The sequence below is a fragment of the Stenella coeruleoalba genome (genome assembly GCF_951394435.1).
Source record: "Stenella coeruleoalba genome assembly, chromosome: 9".
Classification (NCBI taxonomy): Eukaryota; Metazoa; Chordata; class Mammalia; order Artiodactyla; family Delphinidae; genus Stenella; species Stenella coeruleoalba.
In genome coordinates this window covers 55,497,945-55,525,577 of record NC_137155.1, presented here as the reverse complement: position 1 = coordinate 55,525,577, position 27,633 = coordinate 55,497,945, and the positions used below count along the sequence as shown (strand labels likewise).

At 42.8% G+C, this 27,633-nt stretch overlaps 1 protein-coding gene across 1 annotated transcript in view; it reads right to left on the bottom strand.

The window, feature by feature from the left end:
• The window catches only part of LOC307191369 (uncharacterized protein), a gene marked incomplete at its 3' end in the record, with an annotated part of 547,413 nt that overhangs the window by 6,890 nt on the left and 512,890 nt on the right, over positions 1-27,633 (bottom strand). The window contains exons 18-21 of the mRNA XM_079931381.1: positions 20,300-20,375; positions 19,854-19,951; positions 10,462-10,503; positions 9,363-9,493 (exon numbers count right to left, since the gene is read on the bottom strand). Coding sequence (XP_079787507.1) covers positions 9,363-9,493; positions 10,462-10,503; positions 19,854-19,951; positions 20,300-20,375 — 347 coding nt within the window. The remainder of the gene's footprint in view (positions 1-9,362; positions 9,494-10,461; positions 10,504-19,853; positions 19,952-20,299; positions 20,376-27,633) is intronic.

The following is a 27,633-nucleotide window of genomic DNA, read 5'->3' as shown; positions in this document are numbered from 1 at the left end:
AGTCTCCAAAGTGCTGGGCCGGGTCCTTGAGGGCCGTATTCTTTCAAGATGTTTGACTCTGGTCTCATTAAACCTGTCTTGGTTCTCCCCCAGGCTGCTCTTGATCTTCACTGTTAAGTGCCATGGCAGGGTATTAAAGTGGCCTTCTCTGTTTCTCGAAACTAGAGAAGACCTCCTAGCAGGGTACTCAGAAGAACATGGCTGCCCAGTTCTCAAAAACCAAGACCCCCTCCCTCGGCCCATCCTGGGGTGTTCTCAGGCCATCGCATACAGTGGATGCAGTCACACACTCTGGGCATCAACCACAGCCAGATTCTACCAGGGCGCTGTGCCCACTGCTTCCTAATTGTAACCAGATCTGCCACTTTCCTTTCAGGAAGACAGCTAGGTCCACCAGCCATGCATACTGGCCTATTTACTGATAGGTCAGATAGCCCTTAATTTAATCCAGTTTAATTCAATAAATATTCATTAGTCATCTGTATATGCCTATAATCATTTATTTTATCTTGTTTCCTATAAAGAACGCCTTACATACATATTATCGAGAAAAATGAAAACCTGCAGAATCAAACTATTTTAACTTCATTTTCTGATAACCTAGGTCCTCCACGAATTAATTCTGAAGCATCTATCATTTTTACTTCATTTTAGAAATCAGCCTAGCGTGCTCTCTGGTTCTCACCTCTTGCAGGTTCACCGGGGTGTGGTGGGTTTGCACCCATGCCCATACACACCTTTGTTCAGTTAATGGTGAAATAAGGAGCGTCTGATTTTGAACCTTGTCTGTGTCTGACCTGGCCGCAGTATAGTTCACAGGCATGATGAAAGTCAGAACTAACTGGCTCACGTGGAGACCAGATCCATTCGGCACAGCCAGAGGGTGCACTAACTCCCGTGGCCCCTCAGCCCGGATACGAGGCACTCTGCCCACACAACCTGCTGCCGGGGGTGGGGGAGGGGGGGTTGTCCATATTAGAGTAAGTAGTGGTTTGGTCTTTCAGTCTCATGAATACCAACTTTGCAATGAGGACATAGTTTGTAAATCAGCAAACAAGTTGTCTTAGAGTGCTCAGGCAGGATGGTGGGCACATGGAGATGGGCTGAAAAGGTGATATTGGACCTCTGTGGTTTTGTCTGCCTCCCTTCCCTTTCCACTGGGAAATTGCTTCTTCTCTATCCTAGATGGTTCTGGTGGATTGTTAATTATTGAGCCTCATCCCTGGCTGTCTTAGTCTGTTCAGGCTGCTATAGTAAAATAGCATAGAACTGGGTGGCTGATACAGAGTAGAAATTTATTTCTCACAGTTCTGGAAGCTGGAAGTCCGAGATCAGGGTGCTGGCACAGTCAGGGTCTGCTGGGAGCCCTCTTCCAGGTTGCAGACTGCTGACTTCTCCTTGTGTTCTCACACGGTGGAGAACAGAAAGAGGAAGCTCGCTCTCTTATAAGGGCACTAATCCAAATCATGAGGGCTCCACCCTCAATTACCTCCTGAAGGCCCCACCTGCTAATATTGTCACGTTGGGGGCAGGATTTCAACATACGAATTTTGAGGGGACACTGATATTCAGCCTATAACACAGGCCCTGCCAGGGGGGTAGACCCATGACCTAGACCTGGCTGAATCCAGTCTTCTTCTCCACGGGGATTGGGTCAAGGCATGGGCAGGTGGCCTAAAGTAAGGTCAGTCATGTCCTTTCATAAAAGCCAGTCTGTGGACACTGGGACAATTTAGGGCCTCTTGCTCTTTCATATAGAGATAGCCTATGATAAGAAAGAATGAGGCCAACATACAAAAGCAGAGAGACAGATAGAGAGATGGGGTAGTGGAGGGTGGGGAGAGAAAGAGAGAGAGAGACAGAAAGACAGACAGATAGACAGAATATTGCTATTACTTGAGTCCCTGTGCCTGAAAAAAAATCCACTCTTTAACTTCCCAGTTTATGAACCACTAAATCCACTTTTCTGCTATGGATGTTTGCATTGGGTTTCTTTCACTTACAGTGGAAAGCTGCCTGACTAACCTACTAGGTTTAGCTATTCTTCAACTAACTACTTGGCTTTGGCAATCACTTAACTAATGCACACAGCTCTTCCCTCACTCGTAAGTGGAGTTAAGTCTAGCTACATGGTGGGTCTGCTGTGCCTCTTAGGAAATGTTCGTGGAGTAAGTGTAGCTAACAGTATAGGCAGAGTTAGTAAGTATTGGGTTTAACTATGAAATCGCCAATATTTGATCATTCTGACCTACAAAAAAGCAATTTCACGTTGTTAAAGTAAGAGAATTTTTAGCTACTGAGAAAACAGAGCCACATTTCAGCTACATTTATTGAGGCCCTGCTTTTTGCAGGCCTCGTGCTGGATGCTGTGAGGAAATTAAGGTGGAAAACGCAAGGTTCCACTTCTCAGGGAGACTAGAGCCTCCTGAGGGACTTACAACTTACTAAGAAACTGTTGCTAGAGTGTTGGCCTCACTCCATACATTAATGCAAAGATTAGTTTTTTTTTTCTGAGGATTTCATCTTTATTGATGAAATGTGCCACGTATAATCTAAGGATCTAGATAGTATCACTTTCAGAGAAGAGTTCTGTCACTACAGTTCCTAGAACCCCTCCTTTGGCAACCTCTCTCTTTGAACCCTTTTGGAGCTGTTGTTCTTCAGCCCAAAGAGTCAAGCGTCAAAGAAAATATTGAACACGAATATGCCTTTTCGATCATCTCTGTGCCACTTCATCCTGTCCCCATGAGAATTTTCTACTTTTGTCCCCTTTGTCTGGGAAAGAACCAACTTAAAAATGTATCTGTGCTTCATCAAATCCTCAACTCACATCAAGCAGAGGCTGAAGAATAAGTAATGGGACACAGGCAAAGAATAACAAAAATTTTGCTATGACTTCAATCTACGTGTGACTGGGCTCTCCCACTAAGTGGCATTGGAAGTGACCTTTCATGCTTCTTCTGTCCATATTTTTTGATTTAGATTTCTAGATCTGGTACAGCAGTCTGGTGTGGTGGTGATTTTTTCTAGATATCTCAATTTCAGGGTACTTGCCCACCAGTTCTCCTCCACATAATGTGTACTTAAAAACAGAGCCAGAGCCTGGTAAGTTGCCGAAATCAGGCTGGCTACTGATCCCAAGTAGAAAAAGAATTCCCTATCGAGAGCACAGTCCTTAACCTTCACGCAGCAGTCATCTGGTCCACCTTCCTTTGCCGACTCACTGGAGCCTAATGACTTCTTCCCAGAAAACGAACACTTCTCAGCTTTAAACAAACAGCATTTACCTTCTTTTCTTATTTGTTTAAGGTGAGGCATCTTCTTGTCCTGCTCCCTCCTTTTACTTAAAAAAAATCACCATCTTGTGGAATAACTATTTTGCCAAATCTGTCCATCAATATAGGGAACCTTGGGAGTGCCTTAATGGACCTATAGAATAAGTGCTCTAATTTATGTCCCATGGACTTAAAGGGCAAAATGCATGTGGTAGGGGTCATGGTCACTAGCACACAACCCTGATGTTTTAACTTATCTTCTGCAAACAGGAGCGAAGTTATTCTTCCAGGTGTACATAAATACAGCAGTTCAATGCAGTCCAAACTGTGGTATGTGGCTACAGAGCCCTCTGGCTTTGCCAAACCCTCATGCTCGTGTACACACATTTTACAAGGGGGCAGTCCCGTTGCTAAAGGAACTCAAGTCACTTTTTCGTGAATGTCCAGTGATTGGCAGGAATGCTGGCTGTTTTAAATATCATATTGTTCCATGGTGAAGAATATTTTTTATTGCTAGTTCAATAGCATTTCACAGTTATTAAACCAGAGTCATTGTCCCTGGAGGCTCCCAAAGGTTCAGAAACCTTGGGGCCTGCCAGTTATCCCCATTGTTTCAATGTGGCTGTCATACTCTGACTGTGGCACTTAAGGTGTTTTGGGGGAAATGCTGAGAAAGAGGCTTTTCAAGGGTATCGTTTATAGTCAACTTCTTTTCATAAATAAGAGTTTATGGGACCAAATTCAATCACAAAAAATTATTCTGAAACGCTTAAAAATGAAAACCTTAAGGAATGGTAGACCTGTACTATTATAAATACACATGAAAGCATGTTGATTAAAAAATGTTTGCTATATTAGATGTGGCAAAACCTCTTATAAATCCCGAGAGAAATGCCTGCCCAAAGTCATTGCTACACCCAAGTAACATGATCCAAGAAGGAGATGAATGGATGTGATCAGTGAAGGGGTACATAGATTTCTCTGCAAGGAAGGCCTTCCCCAGCTTAGTTAGTGGACAATGAAAATAGCCCATAAGTGACCTGGGTGGATGGCCTTGTACGACTGGCAGTTGTTAGTGACAATTGAGGACTCGGCCAGGAGAACAAGGCACCCCTTTGATGAAGCTAAGTGTTAGTGTGAGGAGAGAGTGCAGGGCCTGGGGCTGTTTCTTCAGGGCCAATATGAGATCCCAACAGGAGCACGGCGTCTTATGGGGGTCACCCCAAGGGGGAAACACTTAGGGTCTTTTGCGAACACCCAACTTTCTGGGAATTTGACTAATGTTTCATTATATCTCCTGACAGCACCGAGCTGGTTCGTGCGGATTTCACTCTGCTCATCTCTTTGTGTACTTTCTGTATTGTTTTCTTTTTCTTCCTTGGAGAAGAGTTTGTGAGGCCCTGAGGACCACACCAACACTCAAGTCAGTGGATGCACAGCTAATCTTCTGCTGAAAGAAAAATGGATTCTTATTTCTCTTCAAGTATCTCTGGCAACAACTGGGTGTGGGCAGGAACTTGCGTTTATCTAAACAAAAACAGAAGATGTATGACCTATCTAAGCTCTTCTGGCCAACTCTTCTCTGATGATACCACTCCATGGCAGGTTTCTGAGAATCTTTTATTTTTCTAGAACTTTAGAGGAAAATACCCTGTGCTTGATATTGTGGTCGATGAGTGTACGACGGTTGTGTGGGCCCTGGGTGGACATGGTATTCTACTTCTCTTCATGAAAAGGAGACTCTCCCCATTCCTGGAAACTTCCTCTAGTTATTGTCTCTTCCCCCCTGCCTGTCCCCCATCCCAATTCCTGCCACTCTTTATTTCTCACCAACGGAAGTTAGGGCTCCCTTTATGCGATATGGAAGGCATACCCCTCCCCGTGATAACATTGAGGGACCATTGTCTCCTGACCGCATCTTTCCATCATCTATAATGCACATTTTGTACTGTTAATTTATATGTCTTTAGTCCACATCTTACATTTTTCCTCCAAACATTTCCTGCATCATTCAAAAGGAGTTTTCAAGGCTCTGCCTTTTAACATTTAAAAGACAGAAATCTTTAATGTTAATTCTAGACTACATCAATAAAACTTTTTAAGAAAGAAATGTAATGGTTGAGTTTTCTCATTATCAAAACAATCTTACTTTTGTCAGTGTTGAATCCTCCCTTCCTGTTAGTATTGGCTCAAGGAGCACTTGTGAGATGACTCGAATAAAATGGATCAGTGTCTGACCTTAAAACAATAATATCTTATAGAAAAAACCTGGAAGGATATATACCCAAACGATAGCATGGTTAGCTTTGGGGGATTTGGGTCATTTTTTCTGTCTTTTTCATACCTTTCTGTATACTATGAATTTGTTCTTATACTAAAAAAAGAGGCTATTTTACACATAACCTCCCCCCCAAACTGTTTCGCATTATGGTGGTTTTGTAAGGAAGGGGTCATTGGCGAGGAGGTTGTGCCTCCAAAGAGGAGCGGTGTGTAAGGGCTTAGTCTGCTACCTACATTCGTGTGTCACTCTGAGTAAATCAGACTTTCTCGTGTGCAAGATGAGGACAGTGGCCTCCACCTGTAGAAATTAAGGTGAGACTCTACTGAGATAACCCATGGAGAAAACGCTGATGTGTGTGAAGTGCTATCCACATGGGAGGAATAACAATAGCTCTCCTTTGTTTGGGAGGAATCCGTGGGGCAAATGTAGACCAAGGATCTGAAACGAGGGCGTGTATACTTGGTGACCTGACACACAGGTTAGCACGAACGGAGGAGCCTTTCCCAGGAGCCTTTGAACTTGTGCAAGTAGCTTGATATTCTTAGTGGCTGCTCCCAGCACTGTTTTGTGAAGGGAAAGTGTGTGTGTGTGTGTGTGTGTGTGTGTGTGTGTGTGTGTTGGTAACCAAAGTGCTCAAAATGTAATATGCAATGACATCAACTACATGCAAAAGTAATCACCAGAGCACCCAAATAACCCCACCAACTGACTGATCCAAGCGCTTTTGCAAAGTCTGGTTGATGTGGTGCCAGATGTTCGATAAAATCACAGAAAGGGAAAATGATTAAAAAACAGAAACCAAAAACAAACAGGAACAGCAGCAGCCTCTCAAAGAACACCCAACTAACCCACTAAATATAACAGTGGTCCAGGTGACATAAACCCCAGTGGAGTGTTCCTGGCTCCCTAGGAAGCAGTGGATGGACCTGGGGCCTGGCCATGGTGACAGTAAAGTGACCTTCTGGAAGCAGAAGCAGGTAGTAGAGAGCATGGGGGTGGGGGGTATACCTGGACCATCCATGGAGGCCCTGGACACCCCTGGGTCCTGGTGATGATGTCCTGTCTGCAGGGGCTCAGAACAATTTTCAACACCACTCACATGCCACGAGGGGCTGCTGCTTTCACAGGTCTGGACTGCTCAGCAGTGAAGGGGTTACGTGTAAGAGGGATCAAAGTATTAAACTGTCATGTTGACAGTAAGTCGGGGAACTGGCTGTGCAGGGGCCTTAATAAATCTGCCCTTGACTTATGGACGAACCTCATTCAGCAGAAAATTATTTCTGCAGCATATTGAGTGCTGTGCTCTGATTGAGTCGCTGGAAGTTTACTTTAAAAGAAAGGTGGCAATGAGGAGAAGAGAATGGAAATTCAATCCACATGCGGTGCGGAGAACTATCCAGTAAATTCTTTCTCAGATAAAATAAGAAACAGAATGTGTAGGACTCTCAGAATATGGTACATTCCTTTGATAACTAAAATGTCTTAGGGGAAGAAAATGGACGAGGAGTGATTCTCGGTGAAGACTGATATGAAGCAGAGGGAGGGGTTAGGAGGAAGAAAACCTTAGTGATTTAGACGGGATTGTTCATTCATTTGTTCATGGAGTCCACCAGGCTTTACTGAGCGCTCACTATGGATGAGAAACGGTGGGTGTGGGGATGAGCGTAGCATCTTGCAGAGTCCATAGCTAATGAAGTAGATCTGCACACTCATTGTACACCTAGAATCTGTCCAGCACCAGCTCAGCTCCACATAGCACTATGGCGACCTTCTCTGAATAAACTGAGAGAATATAGTCAGATTTTAGGTATGAGAGAAGGGCTGACACTTTTTCCCAGTACATTTTCCCAATTCAACATAAGGAGTAGAGCTGTCATGAATCTGAAAGGCCGATTTAACAAAAATAGATATCTCTTTCTTAGATGATATATGATTTATATCTTCATATTGCTTTTTTTTTTTTTCTTTAAAACATTTCAGAAAGAAAAGAAAGGTTAAGACCGGGGGAGTCTGTATTTTTCAGTCCAGTTCATGAAGGCACAAAGAATCCTTTCAATCCCAGACCAGAGAGAATTTGAATTCAAAGGATAATTTGGGAGACAGAACTTCTCTTTCTGCCAGTTTTGAAACTATTGGGAAAAGTTCAAGAAAATGAGTTTTCCTCTTTTGAATAATTTATTTGCTGTTTGTTTGCTGGCTTTCTCTGTATCCTTTCACCCCCAGAGCTGCAAGGAGTTAGGAGCATAAGGTGTCAGATATTGGCTTCTTGTTGCTGTTGGGGGTCTCTAAATTTATGACCTCTCTGGGCATTCCAGGCACAGATAATATATATTTTACAGAGATCCGCAGGTTTCATTTTCTCCTCCAAGTTTGGGAGCTTTTTGTTCGAAGGGGTGATTTGTTTTGCTGTAGTGAAGCCAGCCACGTTGCTGGAAGTTTCAGCAGAGAACCTGATGCTCTGTGGTATCCGAGCTTTGGGAGAATCTTCCTGACCAATTTACTCGCTTCTGTGAGCAGGGATGGTGGGTTCTTCCCATCTAGGGGCATGGCGGCACCAAGACAGAACCTGCTGGCTGTTGTAAGACAGAGGTTCTAAGGCTCAGAAAGATTCTTGTCTGCTCGTGAGTGTGGTGGTTGGATGAGTGCGGGCAAGGTAGTGGTGGGCTGAAAGGATGAATTATGCTCATGTCCATCTCTCAGCGATTCAGGCGACAATGATATGGTTAGTCCAGGAATTGTTCCATGAAGGACTGGACTGCCACTTAACAGACCCAGGTTAACCATCCAACGTGCAATACCCTAGTACAGTTTATTTGCTCGCAGTAAAGAGAATGTCCAGGAGGGTACAGATCCCCGGAGGTGGAATGATTTCAGAGGATCCTTTGTGACTTTCCCATCTCTATCCCTACCCCTAACCCCATCCCCATCCCCATCTCCACCTCCACCTCCATCATTATCTCTCTTTCTGAGAAGGGAGGGTTGAACTCTGAGTAGCCTGAAGAGGACTGGGGCTGTGGTTAGCTCTCCAGGTAAACCTGGATAGAGCCTTGGGCTTACAGACCTGGAGAGGCTGATGAAACCAATTATTGCCAAGAAAACTGACTGCTATTGACCAAGCTTCTCTCAGTGTGTTAAGTATTTAATGATGCATTTTATTATTTGAAGGATGTTATTCATAAGCTTAATTTAATATCTTTTTATGAACACATTTTTTAAAACCTTAGCACCTATTTAACCATACAAATAAATTTGATCCTAACAGGGGATCCTGGTGAAGGACATATTATATACGGATGCTTAGAACCCTGCGATGATTTTGGCCACCCTCGGTGAATTACGTCATCATGCTGTTCCTGGCTTCCCCTACATACACAAGAACACACCTCTTTTACTTTCCTCATGGTGTGTAGAGACTAAGGTGATGCCCCTCCTCACCCTATCCCCACCAAGATCCAAAGTTCTCTGGGAAGCTTTTACAGAGTAAAAATAATGATGATTTTCTTTTATTTTGATCATTGTAATTTGGTCACCTTAATTTAGAACCAGACGCGAAGTAGACATTTGATGGTGTCATGAATATTGTGAGTTATACGATCTATTTTAATTCCCAACCTATAAATAAATTCATGTTGTCTTTTTAGGAGGTCATCTATCTCTTTTTGCCCAAATCCTGCCATGACATGTACCAAATGTGTTCTTGAGCACTTTTCTCTCTCTGCTTAAGAGATAACTGCTAGAAAACATCTGGTCCCAATGCTCAGAGTGGCTCTTTTCCTTTCCCGCTGTCCAGTCTCCCCTTTTCTTACCTAAGCCAAAGTCTTTTTCTTCACACTTGAATTCAGAGAGATCACGCTGGACAAAGGGACTGGAGAACTCAGAGGGAACTTTTGACAAATGCCTCGGCAGGCATGAGGTGGTGAGAAGGAGGCCGGAGAAGCTGAAGGGGAAAAAAAAAAATGTAAGCTAAGAATGAAGAGGAGGGGGTACCAGTGATCGGGGAGGAGGGCTTGATTATCAATTGAAAATTCCTAGCCTGAAACAAAGGAGACTTGAAGCATTCAAAAGAAAGGCAAACCATGGAACTCAAACAAAGCTGGTGAATTACAAGAGAGAGTATTATATGAGCGCCCAACAGTGTCAGGATATTCCATCCTCAGAGGGCGTGTGGAAATCCACCAAGTGGCTTGATTAAAAACTCAGGAAAAATGAAAAGAAAGGAATGTGCCTGAGTAGAACTTTTCACAAGGCAAGCTTGTTTTTTAGCTTGGTATATCTCAGATTGAAACTTAGCCAAATAATTGCTGGGAAAATATTTGGTTAGGTTTCGAAAGACTGTTTGGAGAAACTCACTAGTTGTAAAATGGAATATTTGGAATGACTGCCTGGGAAAGATAAACTTAAAAGCTGGAGAGGTGTGCTCAGTAGACCTAAGGGAACAAAAAGGCGTAGGGAAGGGCACGGTATTTGGTATTCTTAAGGATGAAAGCAAAGGTGTCCGAGCAGTAGTTAATTTGCCAAATTTTGAGTTTTGAGTGGTTTTCTTGATGTGGTTTCCAGGAAAGATTATAGCTTTAGTCTTTTATGCAAAGTGGTGTCTTGTTATAGAACAAAAAGCAATAGACTCTAGTCACTGTATCTGAAACCCTGAATTCTGCTTCAGGCATCCGTCTCACGTCTAGTTAACTGTAGAAATAAAATTGGAGGGAATTTGGCCTCTCAGGTTATAGGGCTGGAAAATGCTTTGAGAGGCCTTCTGGTTGGATTACTTCTAAACCCTCCTGGACAGATGAAAATTTATCTTATTTTTAAATGTTCCCCAGAGGAAGAGTGTCCACAGGCTCCCTTAGTAACTCATTTCAGTTTTTAACGACCTCCACATTCAGGAAATTCCTTCTTCTGTCTTACCTAAACCCACTCTGCTGCAGCTTAAGTCCATTTTCTTTTGACCTGCCCCAGAAAAGATGGGAAAAAGAGGTCACCCTCTTTGCATAAACATCCTTTCACATAATTAAAGATAAAATTTTAAATCGAAAATGTTCTCTATCTCCTCTTCTTTATCACATTGAATCTCCCCACTTCCTTTAGCCTTCCCCGAGGGGTTCCATCTTTAATCTCTTGTTCACCTTTGCTGTAGCCTCAGAAACTCCCTCAGTTGTCTGAAGTATAGCTCTGGGATGGGAGAAAAGAGAGACTGTGGCAATGCACGTCCTCACGTCCTTCCCCAGGACAGAGCTGATGGAAGAGACTAAATGGTACTGACGATATTTAAAAAATTTTCTTGCCCGCATTATATTTGTTTTCAAGGTCAAATTGTGCTCGTACAATAGGTCTGTGGACATTATTAAGGATACATATCTTTAGGTTTTGGAGGAGTGAAAATAAAAAAGAAGTAGAACAGTACTTTCATACAGTATACTAAGAATTACTTGGTATAATACAAGGATAAGTTCAATTATTTTTTCAGATAAGCAAAAATCTATTTTTGCTCATGGGGTCCTTCCATTAGGTAGAGGCATTTCAGAAAATATCCTTTCAGCTTTGCCCAGTTGTTATTTGAAATTTTCCACGAATTCGTTTCTGGTCCTGGGGCTGAACCACTGATCTTGCCCTCATTCTTGGGAATGAGACCCTAGAACCTAACTAGATACCACCTTTACCAGAACTTTACACAAATACTTCCAGGGCAGGGCTAAGTCTCGACTTGCTTTCTTGGGCATCAAAGCTGTTGGCTAAACAAAATAATGTATCTTTTATAATTTATTTTTGCATTAAACTAGATCCTTTTCTTATCCGTTTATACAGAATGGCCAACATATTTTGATATTTGGGGATCAGAGGATCACAGAGATGGCTTTTTTGTAACTTGTGTTTTTTCCTAATTTCTAAAAGAACTCGAGAAACAATGTGAAGCATTCTCAGATTCCTTGTAGTTTTCAAAACATGCTTGTGGGGGAGTTAAATGGGAAACAGGTGCTTTCAAAAATATATTGCTATTTTTATGAATCATATATTTACTCTTACTTGTGTCTTAGCAACAGATCATAGAAGAAATCAAAGCATGCAGAGAGCAGCTACTTGTCAATCACCATGAAGAGTGAGTTCATAGCAAACCAGGGGGCAGTGCTGGTTAGGAGAGGGGGTCCTAGATGCTTCTAGGACCCCACATGTGGTCTCTAGGACTCCACATACTCATCCATGTTTATTCTTATGTAGTAAAGGGCCCCTATCATGGGCCAGGCATTAGTCTAAGTCCTAGGGTTACTGCAGAGAATAAAAAGACAAAAATCACTGCCCTCAGAGAACCTACATTTAGTTTTGGTTTCATATACTTACGTCTCACAGCACCTAATAGAGTTGGAAATTGTACCCTTAAAATGTATTACTTGTTTTGCAGCCATAAAATGATTACTTATGAGAAGTTTATAATCATGTGGAAAATGCTTCCTGGGTTATAATGTTAACTGAAAAGAAGGATACAAAGTTGTATATGAATCTGTTCTAAGTCAAAACTGAAAACAGCAATGTCATCATCCCTTTTAACCCCTCCCCACACACAAATAAAGGTTACAATAAACAGATATGCAGGAAAGACTAAAAGAAAATACAACCAAGTGTTAATGGTGCTTGTCTTTGGGTATCAGGATGACAGGTAGTTCATCTGCTTTGTATTTTCTGCATCTTTCTTTTTTTGGTAGTAATCAAATATTACCTTTCAAACGGAAGGACACATGTTCATTGCAAGAAAACTAATTATTCAGAATTCTAGTAAACTTGAGAGGTATTTTTCTAAGGCTTGTCTTCTAAGAACCAGAGGCTGTAGAATGATCCAGCTGGCATTTTACTATTTTCTCTCTCAACGTGGAGGCCTTGTAGGTTACTGATCACTGCACTGGAGATTCTCTTATTTACCACCTTACAGGAGGTAGAGTCAGGAAGGTTGAGTCCATTGGTTCTGTGTGCAAACGTCCAGAGTTTGCCCGGCATTGGGTGGTTGGTACACTAATGCACTTTCTATTTTGGGTACCCAAATAAAACGGCTGTTTAGCACACTCAAGTCTGGTTGGTCTGGAAGCCAGGGCTCCAGGACTCCTTTTAAACTCCTGTTGTCAGAACATCTGAAACTACTGTAGCACCAAACACTTGAATAATAAGAGTTAAGGAGGAAGCAAAAGCGGCCTGGGTGATTTTTTCTTCTTCTTCTTCTTTTTTTTAATAGGAAGGAAACTCAATCAAACTTTGCATACAAATGTGATAAAGCTCTATTGCTCAGCTTTTAATGAGAGCATGGAATTCTAAGTAAACATGGATGAAATACAACTTGTCAGCACAAAAATACCGCCTGTCACAGCCATTTGTGTATAAAATATGACCCGCAGGTTTGAACCATATGGTTACATGAGTTCTAATTTACGCGGCATCTTCTTAAGTCAGCAGAATGCGTCCTGGCCTGCTTGTGGGAGGTAGAGTCAGCACCTCACCCAGCGAAGTGGAGAGGGCTCCCCGGGGGGTTAGGCCGGTTTCAGCTGCTGCAGTGGAGACTGGAGCTTTGCAAGGCGAATGGCACATTCCCCGGACGACGCAGGCGCTTCCAGGAAGAGGCAGGGCTGACCAGCCTGTCCCTATGATCAGCTTGCAAAGTCTAACGTGTGAAACTGAAAAATATTAAACATCACAGCTTGGACTTAGGCATTACTTCTGTCCCCACTGGGGACGTCGGGTGGGGGGGTGGTGGTGGTGGGGAGAAACACAATCCCCTCTAGACGCGAAGGGGAGAGCGGACATTTGGATGCTATTTTAAAGCAATGTTTAATGAAGTGAGAAAATGCATTTGCAGCGTTGTGCTCCGTGGCACATATACGCAAGCCCAGAAGGGCACAATGGACACATTCTGTGATTTAGACAGGAATTGGAAAAGCCAAGGAGATGCCACCGAAATAAAAATCAGACTCGAAAGTCTAAGCTGAGCCAGAAACAGATGGACTTTTGCTACTTAAAAAAGAAATTCTTCTGTCCTCTCCTCTTTTTCCCCCTCAAGCTGTGCCCTGTCACTATCTTAAGATGACCTTTCCACCGGGTCTCCCTGAGATGCTTTCAGTGAACTGGTTGGAGCAAGTGACTCTTGACCTTTCTGCAAATTCGCGGGGAGCCCCAGGGTTCTCTGGCTGTCCTCTGGGTGGTCCCCGAAGACCAGGCTGCAGATGTCTGCTCCTGATAAGTCCGGAGACCAGGGGCGGGAAGAGACCCATCATGGGCTCCGCTGGAGGGTTAAGTAGCTGCCGGCCAAGTGCTGGGGCCCAGAGCAGCTGCTCACCCTGGGAGACAGGGCTTCGGGCTTCAGTTTTTTGTTTTCTTGGCAGGTGCGGGGGAGGGCACTCTTGCTTTTTGAAGATTCCTTTTCTCCTGCCACAGTCAGCTGACAATGAAGTCTTTCAAGTGTTGACATTCTGCTAAAGGATATTATCAGCACTAACACGGAAAATAAGGCTCAGATGTTCATTCTAAGTAAGTCTCTAAGCGGAGACTGTGATTCACATTGCTTTGGAAGAATAAACAGAGCAGCCTTCTCAGGAAAGAACGTTGTCCAGCAGGTATAAAAGGGGAATAACTGATTAAGCATAACAGAGAAAATAAATCTAGAAACCATTGTTTTTGTTGCTAACAAATCGTTGTCACTACAGAGAAGCAATCTAACGTTTACTGAGCACCTACTAAGTACCAGGTACTGACCCGGGCATTTTTTGACCTCACCACACACTGCGAAGGTGCTGGTATTGCTCCTCTTTTAAGATGAGGAAACAGAAGTTCACAGAGATTTAGACACATGTCCTTGGGCACAAAGCTAATAAGCAGTTGAGCCAAATGACTCAGATCTGTTGAATCCGAATCTCATGCTCTTTCCCTTATACTCTCACAGTTAACAGCTGGTTCGAGGGAATATTAGGCTGTTGCTCAAAACTGAGAATGTGTTTTCTTCATTTCCTGTAATAAGCTGGAATTTACTTGTGATTTGAGGTGAGGTGTCCTACATGGGAGAGTGAAGACTGAGGTTGCTGTCATTTCTAACTATATGATGGCTTCCTATACAGAAGCCGTTCATCATCATCATCATCATCATCATTATCAAAATAGCTAACATGTATTTGTTTTATAGCTTACAGAGGACTCTTCCAATTGGATTCTCCTAACATTCTTGTGAGACAGATAATATTAGTTTCCTAATTGTGCAGAGAAGGAAGTTGAGAGTAGCTCAAGTTCATGGTGGCAGGATCTTTGACTCTAGAGCAGAGCTGTCCAATAGACCTTTTTTTTTTTTTTTTTTTTTTTTTTTTTTGCGGTACGTGGGCCTCTCACTGTTGGGGCCTCTCCCGTTGTGGAGCACAGGCTCCGGATGCACAGGCTCAGTGGCCATGGCTCACGGGCCCAGCTGCTCCGCGGCATGTGGGATCTTCCCGGACCTGGGCACGAACCCGTGTCCCCTGCATCGGCAGGCGGACTCTCAACCACTGCGCCACCAGGGAAGCCCCCAATAGACCTTTTGCCATGACCGAAATGTTCTCTATCTGTGCTGCTCAGTATGATAACCACCAGCCACGTGTGGCTGTTAAGCACTTGAAATGGGACTAATATAACTGAATTTTAAGGGGCTAGTGGCCCCCATATTAAACAGCACATCTCTAAAACCTGTCCTGTTCTTTTTTTGGCCATGTTTTCTCCATTTGGTGCAGCAGTTCTGAAGACTGAAGGAAAGAGAATGAACACAAACCCTAGGACCCAATTTTGATGGCTACAAAACTTTTCCAACACTGAAAGGAGCTGCAAGAGGTTACACGTGAACCTTGCATGATTTCCCTGTGTGAAGGCCACTAGGCTGTGTGATACTCTGATTTGTCTGGGGTTCTTAACTATGTTGTTCCCCCCCACCCCCAAAACCTCCAGGACAGGCTAAACCAAACTCTTCCAGTTTCTTTCTAGCCATATGGTCTTATGACAAACATGACAAATTCCTGCTCTGTATGGTCTGAATCTTGTTAATCTGCCAACTGCTTAGCAGCCATTATAAAGCAGCTTTTATCTGGAGATTCTCATTAGAATGTGAAATTAGTCTAAGCCCAAACTACATTTTGCCAAATCCCCCCTCAGTCTGCTTTTGAAATAGAGTCTGTTCACAATAGAGCTTTTGTTTCTTGAGTGTCAGGCTGTCTTCCAGGAGGCCAGATAATTTGCTTTAAAATTTTTTTATTATCAGATATATAGTATTTGCTGCAGCCTAAACTTTGGTAGCAATACATATATATTAATATGTATATATATATATATTTAAAGTTTCACTTCTGCAACAGAGAAAAAATATCTTTTGTTGCCCAATAAATAAATGATTTTAATGGCCTCATAAAAAATACTTTTAAAATATTATTTTGTTAAATTTCATCTGACCTATTGATGCATCTAGTTATTCCTTTGTTATTAAAATCTCTCAACATTGCCAAGAAACAATTTTGCTTTTCTACACTCTTCTTCAGTGATGGTAAGTGATACAAAGAATCAGAAGTGGACAGATTAAAACAAAATTATAAAATAAAGTTAAACTAAGGAGGATAGGTATGTATATGTGGTTCCCCTAAAAATTTATAATTTATTTTTTTAAAATAACCTTATTAGGTTTTACAAAACAATTCATGCTAAGAAGAAAAATTTTGAAAAGTTATCCCAAGACTTTCTTAAGTGATAAAATTTTTTTAAAAGGTTTTTTTTGAAAAACTGAAATGAAGTGACCTACTCTATATTTAGTGAGAAATAAAGACAATTTTAAAAAAGAGAGAAAGAAAATGAACATTTTCTATCATCATCCCTTCTTAGAAGAAAGGATATCGTAATACTGAAAAAAGAAGGAAACAATGTCAGAATAAAGAATAGCTACTTAAGGTGAACAAAGTTAGCCTTAGAGTGATCACTGCAAGGTCTTCTCTTTCTCATTTTGACCCAGACCTGGAAATGCTGGAAGGCACTTGTAGACAATACGTATAGAGAAGAAAATAAAACTCCCCTCGAATTCCACCTGGCATGCTGTTTGATTTTATTACACTTTATCGAGATAGTTCTGACTATGTCTGTGAAAGGACTTGAATTTTCGTTGGTATTTCTTGTCGCTCGCTGCCTCTCTGCCTTCACTACTTCCCTTTCTAGAGTGTTTGCAAAGCTTGCCTAAAGGCAAAACGACTGCAAGTACCATACTATCAACACAATCTTTAGAGTCATGTACGTTTTTTCCGTCTTGTTGACTTGCCTTAAAAAGTATCTATCAGTCCAACAAAACAAGATGGGAGATAACTTGAATAGGAAGTGTGTGCCACTCAAAGCCCATATTTTCCTCTGTCCCTGCCAAGAACAGTTACTAAGCAGTAGGACGAATTATTGTATACTAGCTAAGAGCTTGGGCTTTGGAGCCCGCTGCTCTTAGCACATCCTTATACTAGCTTGATAAGGTTCTGAGTATCGGTTTTCCCATCTGCAAAATGGGGCTGCCTATGCCTTCCCACTTACGAAAGTTGTCATGAAGGTTAAATGTCAGTTGGTTTGCACAGGATCTGGACCATGGTAAGGGTGCAGTGAATGGCAGCCATTGTTATTTTTATCTGCAGGACACTGGGCACTGGGTGGAAGGTAAAGAAGCCTTTGTGTTTCTCATTGTTTGGGCCGCATTGTCACTGCTCACTAAGTATCAATACTAAGCAACAGAGAAAGTGGGTGGATGCTTGTTGGAAAGGGCATGAAGGGTCTGTGCAGGGCAAATGTCGACTCTTTGATGTGCTGCTGGGTCATAGCAAGCTTCTCAGAAACCCCTCCGGCCTCGAATTTGCCTCCTGCTGAATGTCGACGTTCTCTGAGGTGTGGCATCCAAGAGGGAGAAGTTGAGAGAAAGCTCAAGTGTGGGTGGGACTCCCCCCCGAAGAAAAAGCTGCCCAAGGAATGTGGGGGGCTGGGACTTGAATCATCAATCGCCTTTTGTGAAGGGGTCCAAGATCTTAGATGCTCCCTGGGAGGGCTTAGCTTTCAGAGAAGACAAGTTCTAGAAAAAGGTTTGTTGCTTGAGGAAAAAAGTAAAGATATTTTTATTTTTTCATTTTTATTCTGATTTTGTTTTTGTCAAGGAGCAGGGGTGGAATCCGGGGAAGATGGAGCAGTTCCTAGAAGGACTCAGAACTCATCTGCAAATCTACTGGGCTAAAGCAGCTTTCATGTCTCATGTTCTAAACAAGCTTTATTTTATTTTAGTCCATCAGAACTGGCTTGATTTTTGTTGTAGAGTTTTTGGTTAATGGGAGAAGCCCATTTTTGGCTGCAGATACCAGTGTCTTCTTCTTTCTTGGCTATTCCCATCGCTAGGAAAGAACTCTCGGTGCCTGCAGTGTTCCAGAAGGTATTGTTTGAATGTAGAAACATTGGTTGACTGAAATATTGGGGCTATAACTTTGGAAAATTATTTCCAAATAATAACTCCCCTAAGCTTCATTTTCCCATCTTTCAAATGGGGATAATAATAACACCTAACTTATAGGGTGTTTGTGAAGAGCAAATGTGATAACACTTGCAAAAAACTGAGCACCGCACCTGAGCTGTCAGCCCCAAGAAACTGTCAGCTGATACCGTGATTGTCGCCAGACAAGTAGAAAGAAGCTTGACATCTCACAGCTTATGTCGCTGATTTCTGAGCTCGGGACAGCACCGGTACGTTTCCTTCTGTCACAATTTTCTGCTCTTAGGAACTTGTGGGGTGTGTCCCCCCAGCCCCCAACCCCAATCAGAAGCAAAACTAGGGGTGGTGAAAAAAGAAATCATTGCTCCCTGTAAGCACTCTTCCAAAAGTGGTGCCTTTTTAACACATTTTAAGACATGTTGACTTGAGATTTGTTAGATTTATGATGAAAAGATACTAGACAAAGCCGGGGGATATATATCAGTGGAACACAATTAAGGCAGTCAGGGGGGTGGAGGCTTTCTCATGTGTTCATTCCCTCACCTACCCATGGTGTGGGTCCTCGCCCCTCCCCACCCCCTGCTCATTCCCGCTGTAACAGGAACATGGCTGCCCCTCTGCCTCCTGGTACTGGGGTCTCAGGCTCCCCTTTCCTCCCCAGGCTCTTCTCAGGGTTGAGTCATGCTTTATTTGGAATCTAGAGCTATGGGAGGCCCCTCTCGCATAGCTGTAGGAAATGAAGGTAAAATGAGGCAAAAGGTGCTTAAAAATTCTAATAAAAGTCAAGAAAACAAAGCCTGTCAATAAGTGGTGCCTTTTTTGAATCTTCTAAGCATGGTGATAGATGGTGCTGCATCTTCCATTTTCACCTCTGTGATCAATGCTTATTAAATGGGTGGTTAGGCTCCAAGACGCATTCTGTGGCTGTGCAACGGAGTTTGTGTTATGTTTAATTTTTGTTTTTCCTGTTTCAACCTAATTATTCCACTATGAGGACACAGTGCATGCCTTTCAGTCTGGTGAGTATTCCCTTTTCCCAATGTCTCCTAAAGCTGGCTGTGTGTCAGAAAGAAACTGGGGGCAGGAGTTGTCGAACAATTATGGGCCTTGCCCTTAAAGGTAATTCAGTGGGTCTGGGCTGGGGCCTAGGGATGCCCATTTTTAATCACCCATTCTGGGAGATTCTGATGGAGTCAGTTCATAGACCTGCATTTAGGAACTGCTCTATCAGTGATACACACACACACACACACACACACACACACACACACACACACTCTGCTGCTCTCACCAGATAATAAATCCTTCCATGGGATCAGAAGCTCAGGGCCTCCCTTTTCCAAAGGAGACAGCCCTCAAGAAGATTTTGAATGATAAGAAGCCAAGCCTGGTCAAATTCCCAGGGATGGAATTTAACAGTGACTGATTAGGCATCATCTGCTATTTGAATGTTATAATAAAGATGAATGAGAACTTGGGAGAAGATCTCTCTGTAACTCACCTACAGCAGTCAGTGCCCTACAGGGCAGGCCACAGGGCAGGCTGCTGGGTCCCAGGAAGAGCACTTATTAGTTAATAGGTATGCACTGAGCTTATAAAATGTTTTGTTAAACGACAAAATCCTAACCATTATACAGGGTCCTATTTTGTGGTCCATATGCTGACTAAATTCCCAGATGACTTTAATGAGCAAATGGCAGCCCATTAAAATTACAGTAGTTTTGCAGAGAAAATAGCTCCCCAGAGGAGGGGAAGAAAACCAGCAGGCTGCTACTGAGTTGATAGCTGTCCCATGAGCTCCCTTCTCTTGCCCAAAGCTCACCGGTGGAAGAAAATCTGCTGTTCTGAAAAATCTTCGCTCCTGCGTGGCTCATCCTCCTGTGTCTGAGACATTGCTAAACAGGTCCCAGCCTTGCTAACCTGGAAGCAACAGAAAAAACAATACTTCTGTGTGCATTTTGCCTAATAAAGAAAACATTTATTATTAACCACTGGGAGAGAATGAAGTTGTTTTTCCATTTTGGTATAGAGACCTCAGCTTGCTTTCTAAGAGGTGATTTTGTAAAGCAATAACCACTTACTTTTACTAAGTTATCAAACTGCAACCTCTGTTTCTGTTAGAGGTCACTGTAATGTTTGCTTTGCCCTCAGAAAAGGCACTGTCATGCAGACCAAAGGGGCAGTTTCTGAGCTCCTCTCTTTTTTCCCCTGTATTCTTCTGAGAGCCCATATGATGCCCAGACATGCTCAGGATATGGTTCTCCCCACCTTAAAGTTTGTTCTTTGGAGACAGCATCCTGAAGATTTCTTTTCAGTGCACATCACCACGCAAGTATCCTTCATCCTGAGCCGTGGGGAGAGTTTTTAAGATAAGCCTTAGATAAGCCTTCTGTTTCAGCTCTCGTGTGTGATTTGTGCTAAACACAGCATTCTAGAACCCTTGCCATCACAGGTCCCTAAGAGGGCCTCAGCCTTCAATTGACAAATTATGAAAGTCAGCAGAACAAAAAAGATATTTATTATATTAAATGATATTATAGTATACTGTACTGTAGCATATATCAGCACTATCTAATGGAACTTTCTGAGATGATGGAAATGTTTTATATCTATTCTATCTAATAGGCGGCTACATGTGGTTACTGAGCACTTGAAATGTGGCTAGTGTGACTGAGGAACTGAATTTTAAATTAACTTAATTTTTTTAGATCTCCTTTTTTCTCGAGCAGTTTAAGGTTTACAGCAACGTTGAGAGGAAGTTATAGAGATTCCCCATGTACCCTCTGCCCCGACACATGCACAGTCTCTCCCATTATCAGCATCCCCCCACCAGAGTGGTGCATTGGTTACAATTGCTGAACCTCCACCGACACATCAGTATTACCCAAAGTCCATAGTTTACATTAGGGTCCACTCTTGGTGTTGTACATTCTGTAGGTTTGGAGAAATGTAAAGTAAGTATCCATCATTATAGTATCCTACAGAGGTCTTTCACTGCCCTAAACAATTCTCTGTGTCCTGCCTTCTCATCTTGTCTCCTCTCTCTACCACCTACTCACCACAATCTCCAGCAGCCACTCATCTCCCTACTGTCTCCATAGCCTTGCCTTTTTTCTGGAATCTTACAGAGTTGGTCTCATACAGTGTGTAGCCTTTCCAAATTGGTTTCTTTCACTTAGTAAGATGCATTTAAGTTTCCTCCATGTCTTTTCATGGCTTGACAGCTCATTTCCTTTTATTGCTGAATAATATTCCATTGTCTGCATGTGCCACAGCTTATCATTTACCTACTGAAGGAATTTGGTTGCTTGAAGCAAATTAGGCAATTATGAATAAAGCTGCTGTAAACATCCGTGTGCAGGTTTTTGTGTGGACACAAATTTTCAGCTCCTCTGGGCAAAAACCAAGGAGTAAGATTGCTAGGTCGTATAGTAATTTAATTTAATTTTAATGAATTACAACTTAAATGGAAATGGCCAGATGCAGCTAGTGGCTACTGTATCAGGTAGCATGGGATATATTGGGCTGGCCAAAAAGTTCGTTCGGGTTTCTCCGTGAGGTCCTATTAAAGCTTTTGTCCACAAAGAATTTGAAGCACAGGAAGACAAAGCAGTATAACTTTGAAAGAGGGATAAGAAGGATAAAGAAAAGAGTGAGGCAATGGGGAGCCAAGGATAAAGGCTCAAAATATATGCCAGAGTAATCCACCTCCATGATGGACTGGCCCTGACTTGGACTCCTTGTTTTCTAACAGAGAAACATAGGAAAGACAAATCTGGTCAATTACCCAAATGAGGATGTCCAAAAACCCTAAACAAACCACTTGTTTAGGAGAATTACAGTGAAGTTCTAAGATTAAACGAGAATTCTTCCCAAGCATTCTTATTTCTTTTTTAAGACTTTTTTTTTTGATGTGGACCATTTTTAAAGTCTTTATTGAATTTGTTACAATGTTGCTTCTGTTTTATGTTATGGTTTTTGGATGTGAGACATGTGGAATCTTAGCTCCCTGACCAGGGATTGAACCTACACCCCCTACATTGGAAAGTGAAGTCTTAACCACTGGACCGCTAGGGAAGTCCCAAGCGTTCTTATTTATCTGTGTTGTTTTCCTGCTTAAAACCCTTCAGTGGCTTCCTACTGTCCTTATAATAAAATTCAAAGTTCTTCCCATGTTGTGTCAGTCAGAGTTCTTGGCTGCAAGCGAAAGTAAACTCTGGATGATTTAAGCGGCAAAGACAGTCACTGAAAGGACTTGGGAACAAGTCGGGCTGGGAAGCATAGAAACCCTAGTGAAGCTGCAGGAGCAGGCTCAGAAGGCAGTCAGGGGCAAGGAAGGCCAGGTGGAGCCAGCACCGCAGCCAACAGCTCACCACCAGCTGTGTAGTGAGGACACTGCTCCTGCCAGGGTACAACACCACACGCCACTGTGTGCATGACCACTCCCCTTGCCTCCCTGCATAAGACACTGGACTCTACTCTCAAACTGTGGCCGTTACTGTCCCTGGAAACCTACTCTGATACGATGCTGGCATCACCTAACTCCAGGTGGATTCTCCAGGATTTGTGCTTCTTTGCATCACTCCCAGTTTAAAGACTGGGGCTTGTGCATCTGACCGGCTGAATGTAGGTCATGCACCAGCACCCTAGCTGCAAGTGAGGCTGGATGAGCAAGTCTTTCATGTTTTCAAGTTTTACAGCAAGATGCATTATGCCTCCCATAAAGACTTGGAAGCTGAGAAATTCCTAAAACATAGGAAAAGGGTTCAGCCACTGGCCAGACAACAAAGAAAAGAAAGGAAAGAAGGGAGGGTGGGGAGAAGAGAAGGATGGAGGAAGTCCACGACAAACGTGCCACAGGTCCTGCATGATGTGGTTCTTACCTGACGACCACTCTCACCTTTGGCCCCTATTTTCTAGGCGCACTCATTTTCTTTTTGTTTTTATAACACGCTCCTGCCTTTGTACTTACTATTCCTTCTGCCTGCAAAACTCTGCTTCCAGATCTTTTCATGGCTGACTCTTCCTCATTTAAGTCACCTCTAAAATGCTACCTCCTTAGTGAGGCTTTTTCTCTGACCAGCTACTCTGACCCCTGTGGCCTCTGCTAATCACTCTTCGTCTTGTCACCCTTTGCTTTATCATCTCATTTTATTTTCACTCTAGTTCTTGCCACTGTGCGATGCTATCATATTCACGTAAATATTTACTTCTTTATTGTTTGTTTCTTCCTATCCCTGACCCTAGAATGTAGGCTCCATGAGAGCCGGGATCTTCCATACCTTGTTCTCACTGCATCTCCAGCACCTAGGGCGCTAATTAGCACCGGGTGAAAGACAATATTTGTTGAGCGAATAATCAATGTAAATCCTTTACAACATCATATTAGATATAACAATGTGTTTCATTTAACCGGTTATAACAACCCGAGTACTACTAATAATAGAATCCTTTATATTAAAAGAATGCTTTACAGCTTTAAATTTCCTCTCCATTATTTCACTTATTCCTGAAAAAAAAAAAAAAAACAGCCCAAAGATACACATATAAGCATATGTGTAGCCCAGAACATCATGGCCATCACACCTGTTACATGCTACCTGTTAGCTGATCCTTGAGACCACAGACCTGTGGTCTCTTGTAAATTATGCTGATTGCCATAAGGTTTTGATTGGTAAGAAGGTTATGCTTTTGACATTAAGAGTTTTTAAAAATTCAATTCAGTAGACCCCATATAGAAGAGCACTTGGTAAAGACTTGAAAAAGGAGGCGGTTTCCTACCCAGCCTGTCTCCTCTAACCCTCAAAGTGGAACTGACTTTTAAGTCTTTAAGCTTCTCAATCTCCACCCTAGTCTGCAAAGTAGAAGACTACGCACAAATTCCATCTTTGGCATTCTCCTTTCTTACTGTTGATATCTTACTTCTTGAGTTACAGAAGTGGTATCCCACTAAATTTCCTTCTTGAACCATTGGTGTCATATTCTTTTCAGGTTAAGGAACTTCCTTTAATAGCTTTGGAACATTATTTGCATTTTCGGACTTGCTGTAGTCTAATGGTGAGGTCACATCATCGAGACTAACTGTGATAAAATATATTGACCAGGTTAAGTATCAAAAACATGGGGCAGGGAAGGAAGTCACTTTTTCTTTAATCCCACATCACTTTTCATTTTGAGATTCTCAGGAAGGAAGGCTTGCTGCCCGGGGTACCGGCAAGTTGGAAGTCCAAATCGACACTGGAGGCAGGTGGTTGTGAGTATCTCACCACTGAGCCCTGTTGAAGGATCCCGAGGATCAGCAGGTAAACTAGGGCAGGTAAGGAATTCGTGGGCTCTAAGTCTGACACGGCCTCTCAGCCTGTAATACATGTGTAGATATTAGAGTAGAGAACGTGCGTCCTGGGATAGAAGGCCCACCCTGAGATTCACTGGAGTCTGTAAGAGGCACACGGCCCTCCAGACGAGCCCCGTGACCCAGAGTGTTTAGGGAGTGATGAGGGATGTGCCGACATGAAGAGCCACAGTCATTCCTCCTGACCTTGCAGAGCTTAGCCAGGGTCCCAGATGTAAACTCTTGCCAAACTAACTATGGAATGTCTTACATGGGCCCAGAGATGGACAAGTTCTTGAACTACTTCCTAAAATAGCAGTAGTGCATGTAGGAGAAGGTGCATCGATTTTCCCTGTAGCTGTGATATCACAAGGTAATAGACTACGTTTGTCAAGTGACCATGTGAGCACATCACTCCTCAAGCCACAAATGAATATTGGTCCTGTTACTATGTAGTCACACCTTACCAAGGACACAACTGCTATTTCCTTTATATCTTGGAAATGGTTATGGTGATTTAAAGGGAAAACTTGTATTTGGAGGTATACGTTTCTATTCAGAAGAAGATTGGACAAGGATGAGGAAGTTAGGTCTTCCTTGATCCTTGCCTTGCTGGTCCTTTTTTGGTCTGTGGGTAACCCTGCTTCTGTCTGAGGGATGCCTTCACGCTCTGGAGGCAAAGGTGCTCTTTGTTTCCAAGACCATCACCTCCACCCACCGCTACTTTAGGTGACTGTAGATCATGAGACAGATTTGGGAGAGTGACGCCAGAAACTGAAAACCTGGCCTTCTTATTTTATGAGTGAAATCAGCTTTCTGAAGAATGAGTAGAAGAAAATGATTTTTCTCCTCTGAGGCAACTTAACATAACGTGGAGGCAGGGTGGAGGGAACCAGTGTAAATTCAGCGTAAGTTCAGCTCCCAATCCTTCATGAGGCACTATCATGTGCAGCCCTCAGTGATGTGCTGGGTATACAAAATAAATAAAGTAGACATGCCAGGATCCATTAATTATGAGTAATTAATTATGAGTAATTAAATGCAGGTCTGCATAAAGTACTTTCAGAATTTAGAGGAGGGGTACCTGGCTTAACCTGGGGAGTATGAGCGAGTGAGTGAACCTGAGGGATGATGTCCGGCAAGGGGAGGTGGGACATTAGGTCCAAGTCTTTAAGAAGAATTAACAGTTAGACACAGGCAGAGGGAGAGGGATTCTAAACAGAGAGAAGAGCATCTCGAAGTGAATGAAATCAGAGCAGCTCCAAGGGACTGGGTCAGAAAATGCAAAGCTGGAGAGGATGGAGAGGAAGGTAATGTCATCAGAGCTGCCAAACTTTCTGAAGAAACAAACATGGCAGCGACTTGTGAGGTCTGTCTGCTTGGAGATATGTACAATTCTTCTGACAATAAACGTACTTATAAGGGTCGAAAACAAGATGCATGTCACATACTTCAAACTCACTCAGACACATGTCGGGGAAACTGAGAGACTTAAGTTCAAGCATTATTAATATTCTCCATCAAATGTGGGACCCAGGCCAGAGAGAGTTTTCTGTAATAAATTTTTTTCCCTTGGATTTTATCCTGTATGATACATAAAGCTTTGGGTTGTCTGCTGAGAAACATTTTTAAACTACAAGCAACTGACATTTTGGTCTTGCAGAAACTGAGTATGTATGGCTCCAGTCTGAGGGGGATGCAAATGATTTTTATTCAGCAGAGTATCTTTGTTGGAGAGATTATAAAGCACCCGACAAACATTAAGTCATTGAGCTTTCCTCTTTGCGTGGAAAAATGTGCTTGAATGGCCCATGCAGAAATCAATGTTCTTGCCTGCGATGGAGAAGAAGCACTGATATGAGAATAGGTTTGGAGATACACGCCAGTCACATACCAGGTGATCTCTAAAGACTGGCCTTACAAAGTACTGTCCTCGTTAACACACCCCTAGTTACCTGGCCTGCGGTGCTGATTCATGAACTCAGCAGCTATTTAGGAAGTGCCTTCATGTGCCAGGCTCAGCACCAGACTGTGGGTCACAGCGACCAACAAGACAGAAACAGGTCCCTGCTCTTACGAAGCTCAAGTTCTGGTTGGAGGAGTCGACAATAATCAAATCAAACAGGAGAATGTAAGATGGTGGCTCATGCCGTGAGGTAATCGAACAGGATCACAGAGCAGAGAATTACCCTTTTGGGGAAAGGGTCAGGGAAGGTGTCTCTGAGGAAGTGACACTGGCAGACCTGAGTGATATAAGGAGGCAGCCATGCAAAGATCCAGGGGGAGGGAAGAGCAAAGGCCTTTAGGAAGGAATGGGATTGGCAAGGTCACCAAGTGCTGTGGGGTGATTCAGGCTCTGAAGTTTTCTGAGGGTTCTGAAATCAGCCTGTCCTGGTTTGATCCCAGCTCTGCCACATACACACTATATGACTTTGGGCATGTTACTTAACCTCTCTGAACTTTTCTTTTCTCTGTAAGATGGAAACTGTTATAGAGTCTACCACAGGATGCTTTTATGAGATAAAGCTAGTAGAATGTCTGACTAAGAGTGAGCTTAAATAAATGTAGCTTTTCTTTAATAATTGGTTCAACTACATTTTACTGAGCAGCTACTATTTGTGCATCTACTATGGTAACCACTATGGAGATTCCTCAAAAAAATTAAAAATAGAATTACCATAGGATCCAGCAATTCCACTTCTGAGTATATATCCAGAGGAAATGAAATCACTATCTTGAAAATACATCTGCACCTCAATGTTCATTGTAGCACTATTTACGATAGCCAAGACATGGGAGCAACCTTAAGAGTCCATCGATGGATGAATGGATCAAGAAGATGTGGATACATATATACAATGTAATATGATCCACCCATTAAAAAGAAGGAAATCCTGGGCTTCCCTGGTGGCGCAGTGGTTGAGAGTCCGCCTGCCGATGCAGGGGACGCGGGTTTGTGCCCCTGGTCCGGGAAGATCCCACATGCCGCGGAGTGGCTGGGCCCGTGAGTCATGGCCGCTGAGCCGGCGCGTCCGGAGCCTGTGCTCCGCAACGGGAGAGGCCACAACAGTGAGAGGCCCGTGTACCGCAAAAAAAAAAAAAAAAAAAAAAAAAAGAAGGAAATCCTGCCATTGTGACCACATGGATGGACCTTGAGGGCATTATGCGAAATGAAATAAGTCAGACAGAGAAAGACAAATTCCATATGATCTCACTTACATGTGGAATTAAAAAACACTGAATTCATAGAAACAGAGAACAGACTGGTGGT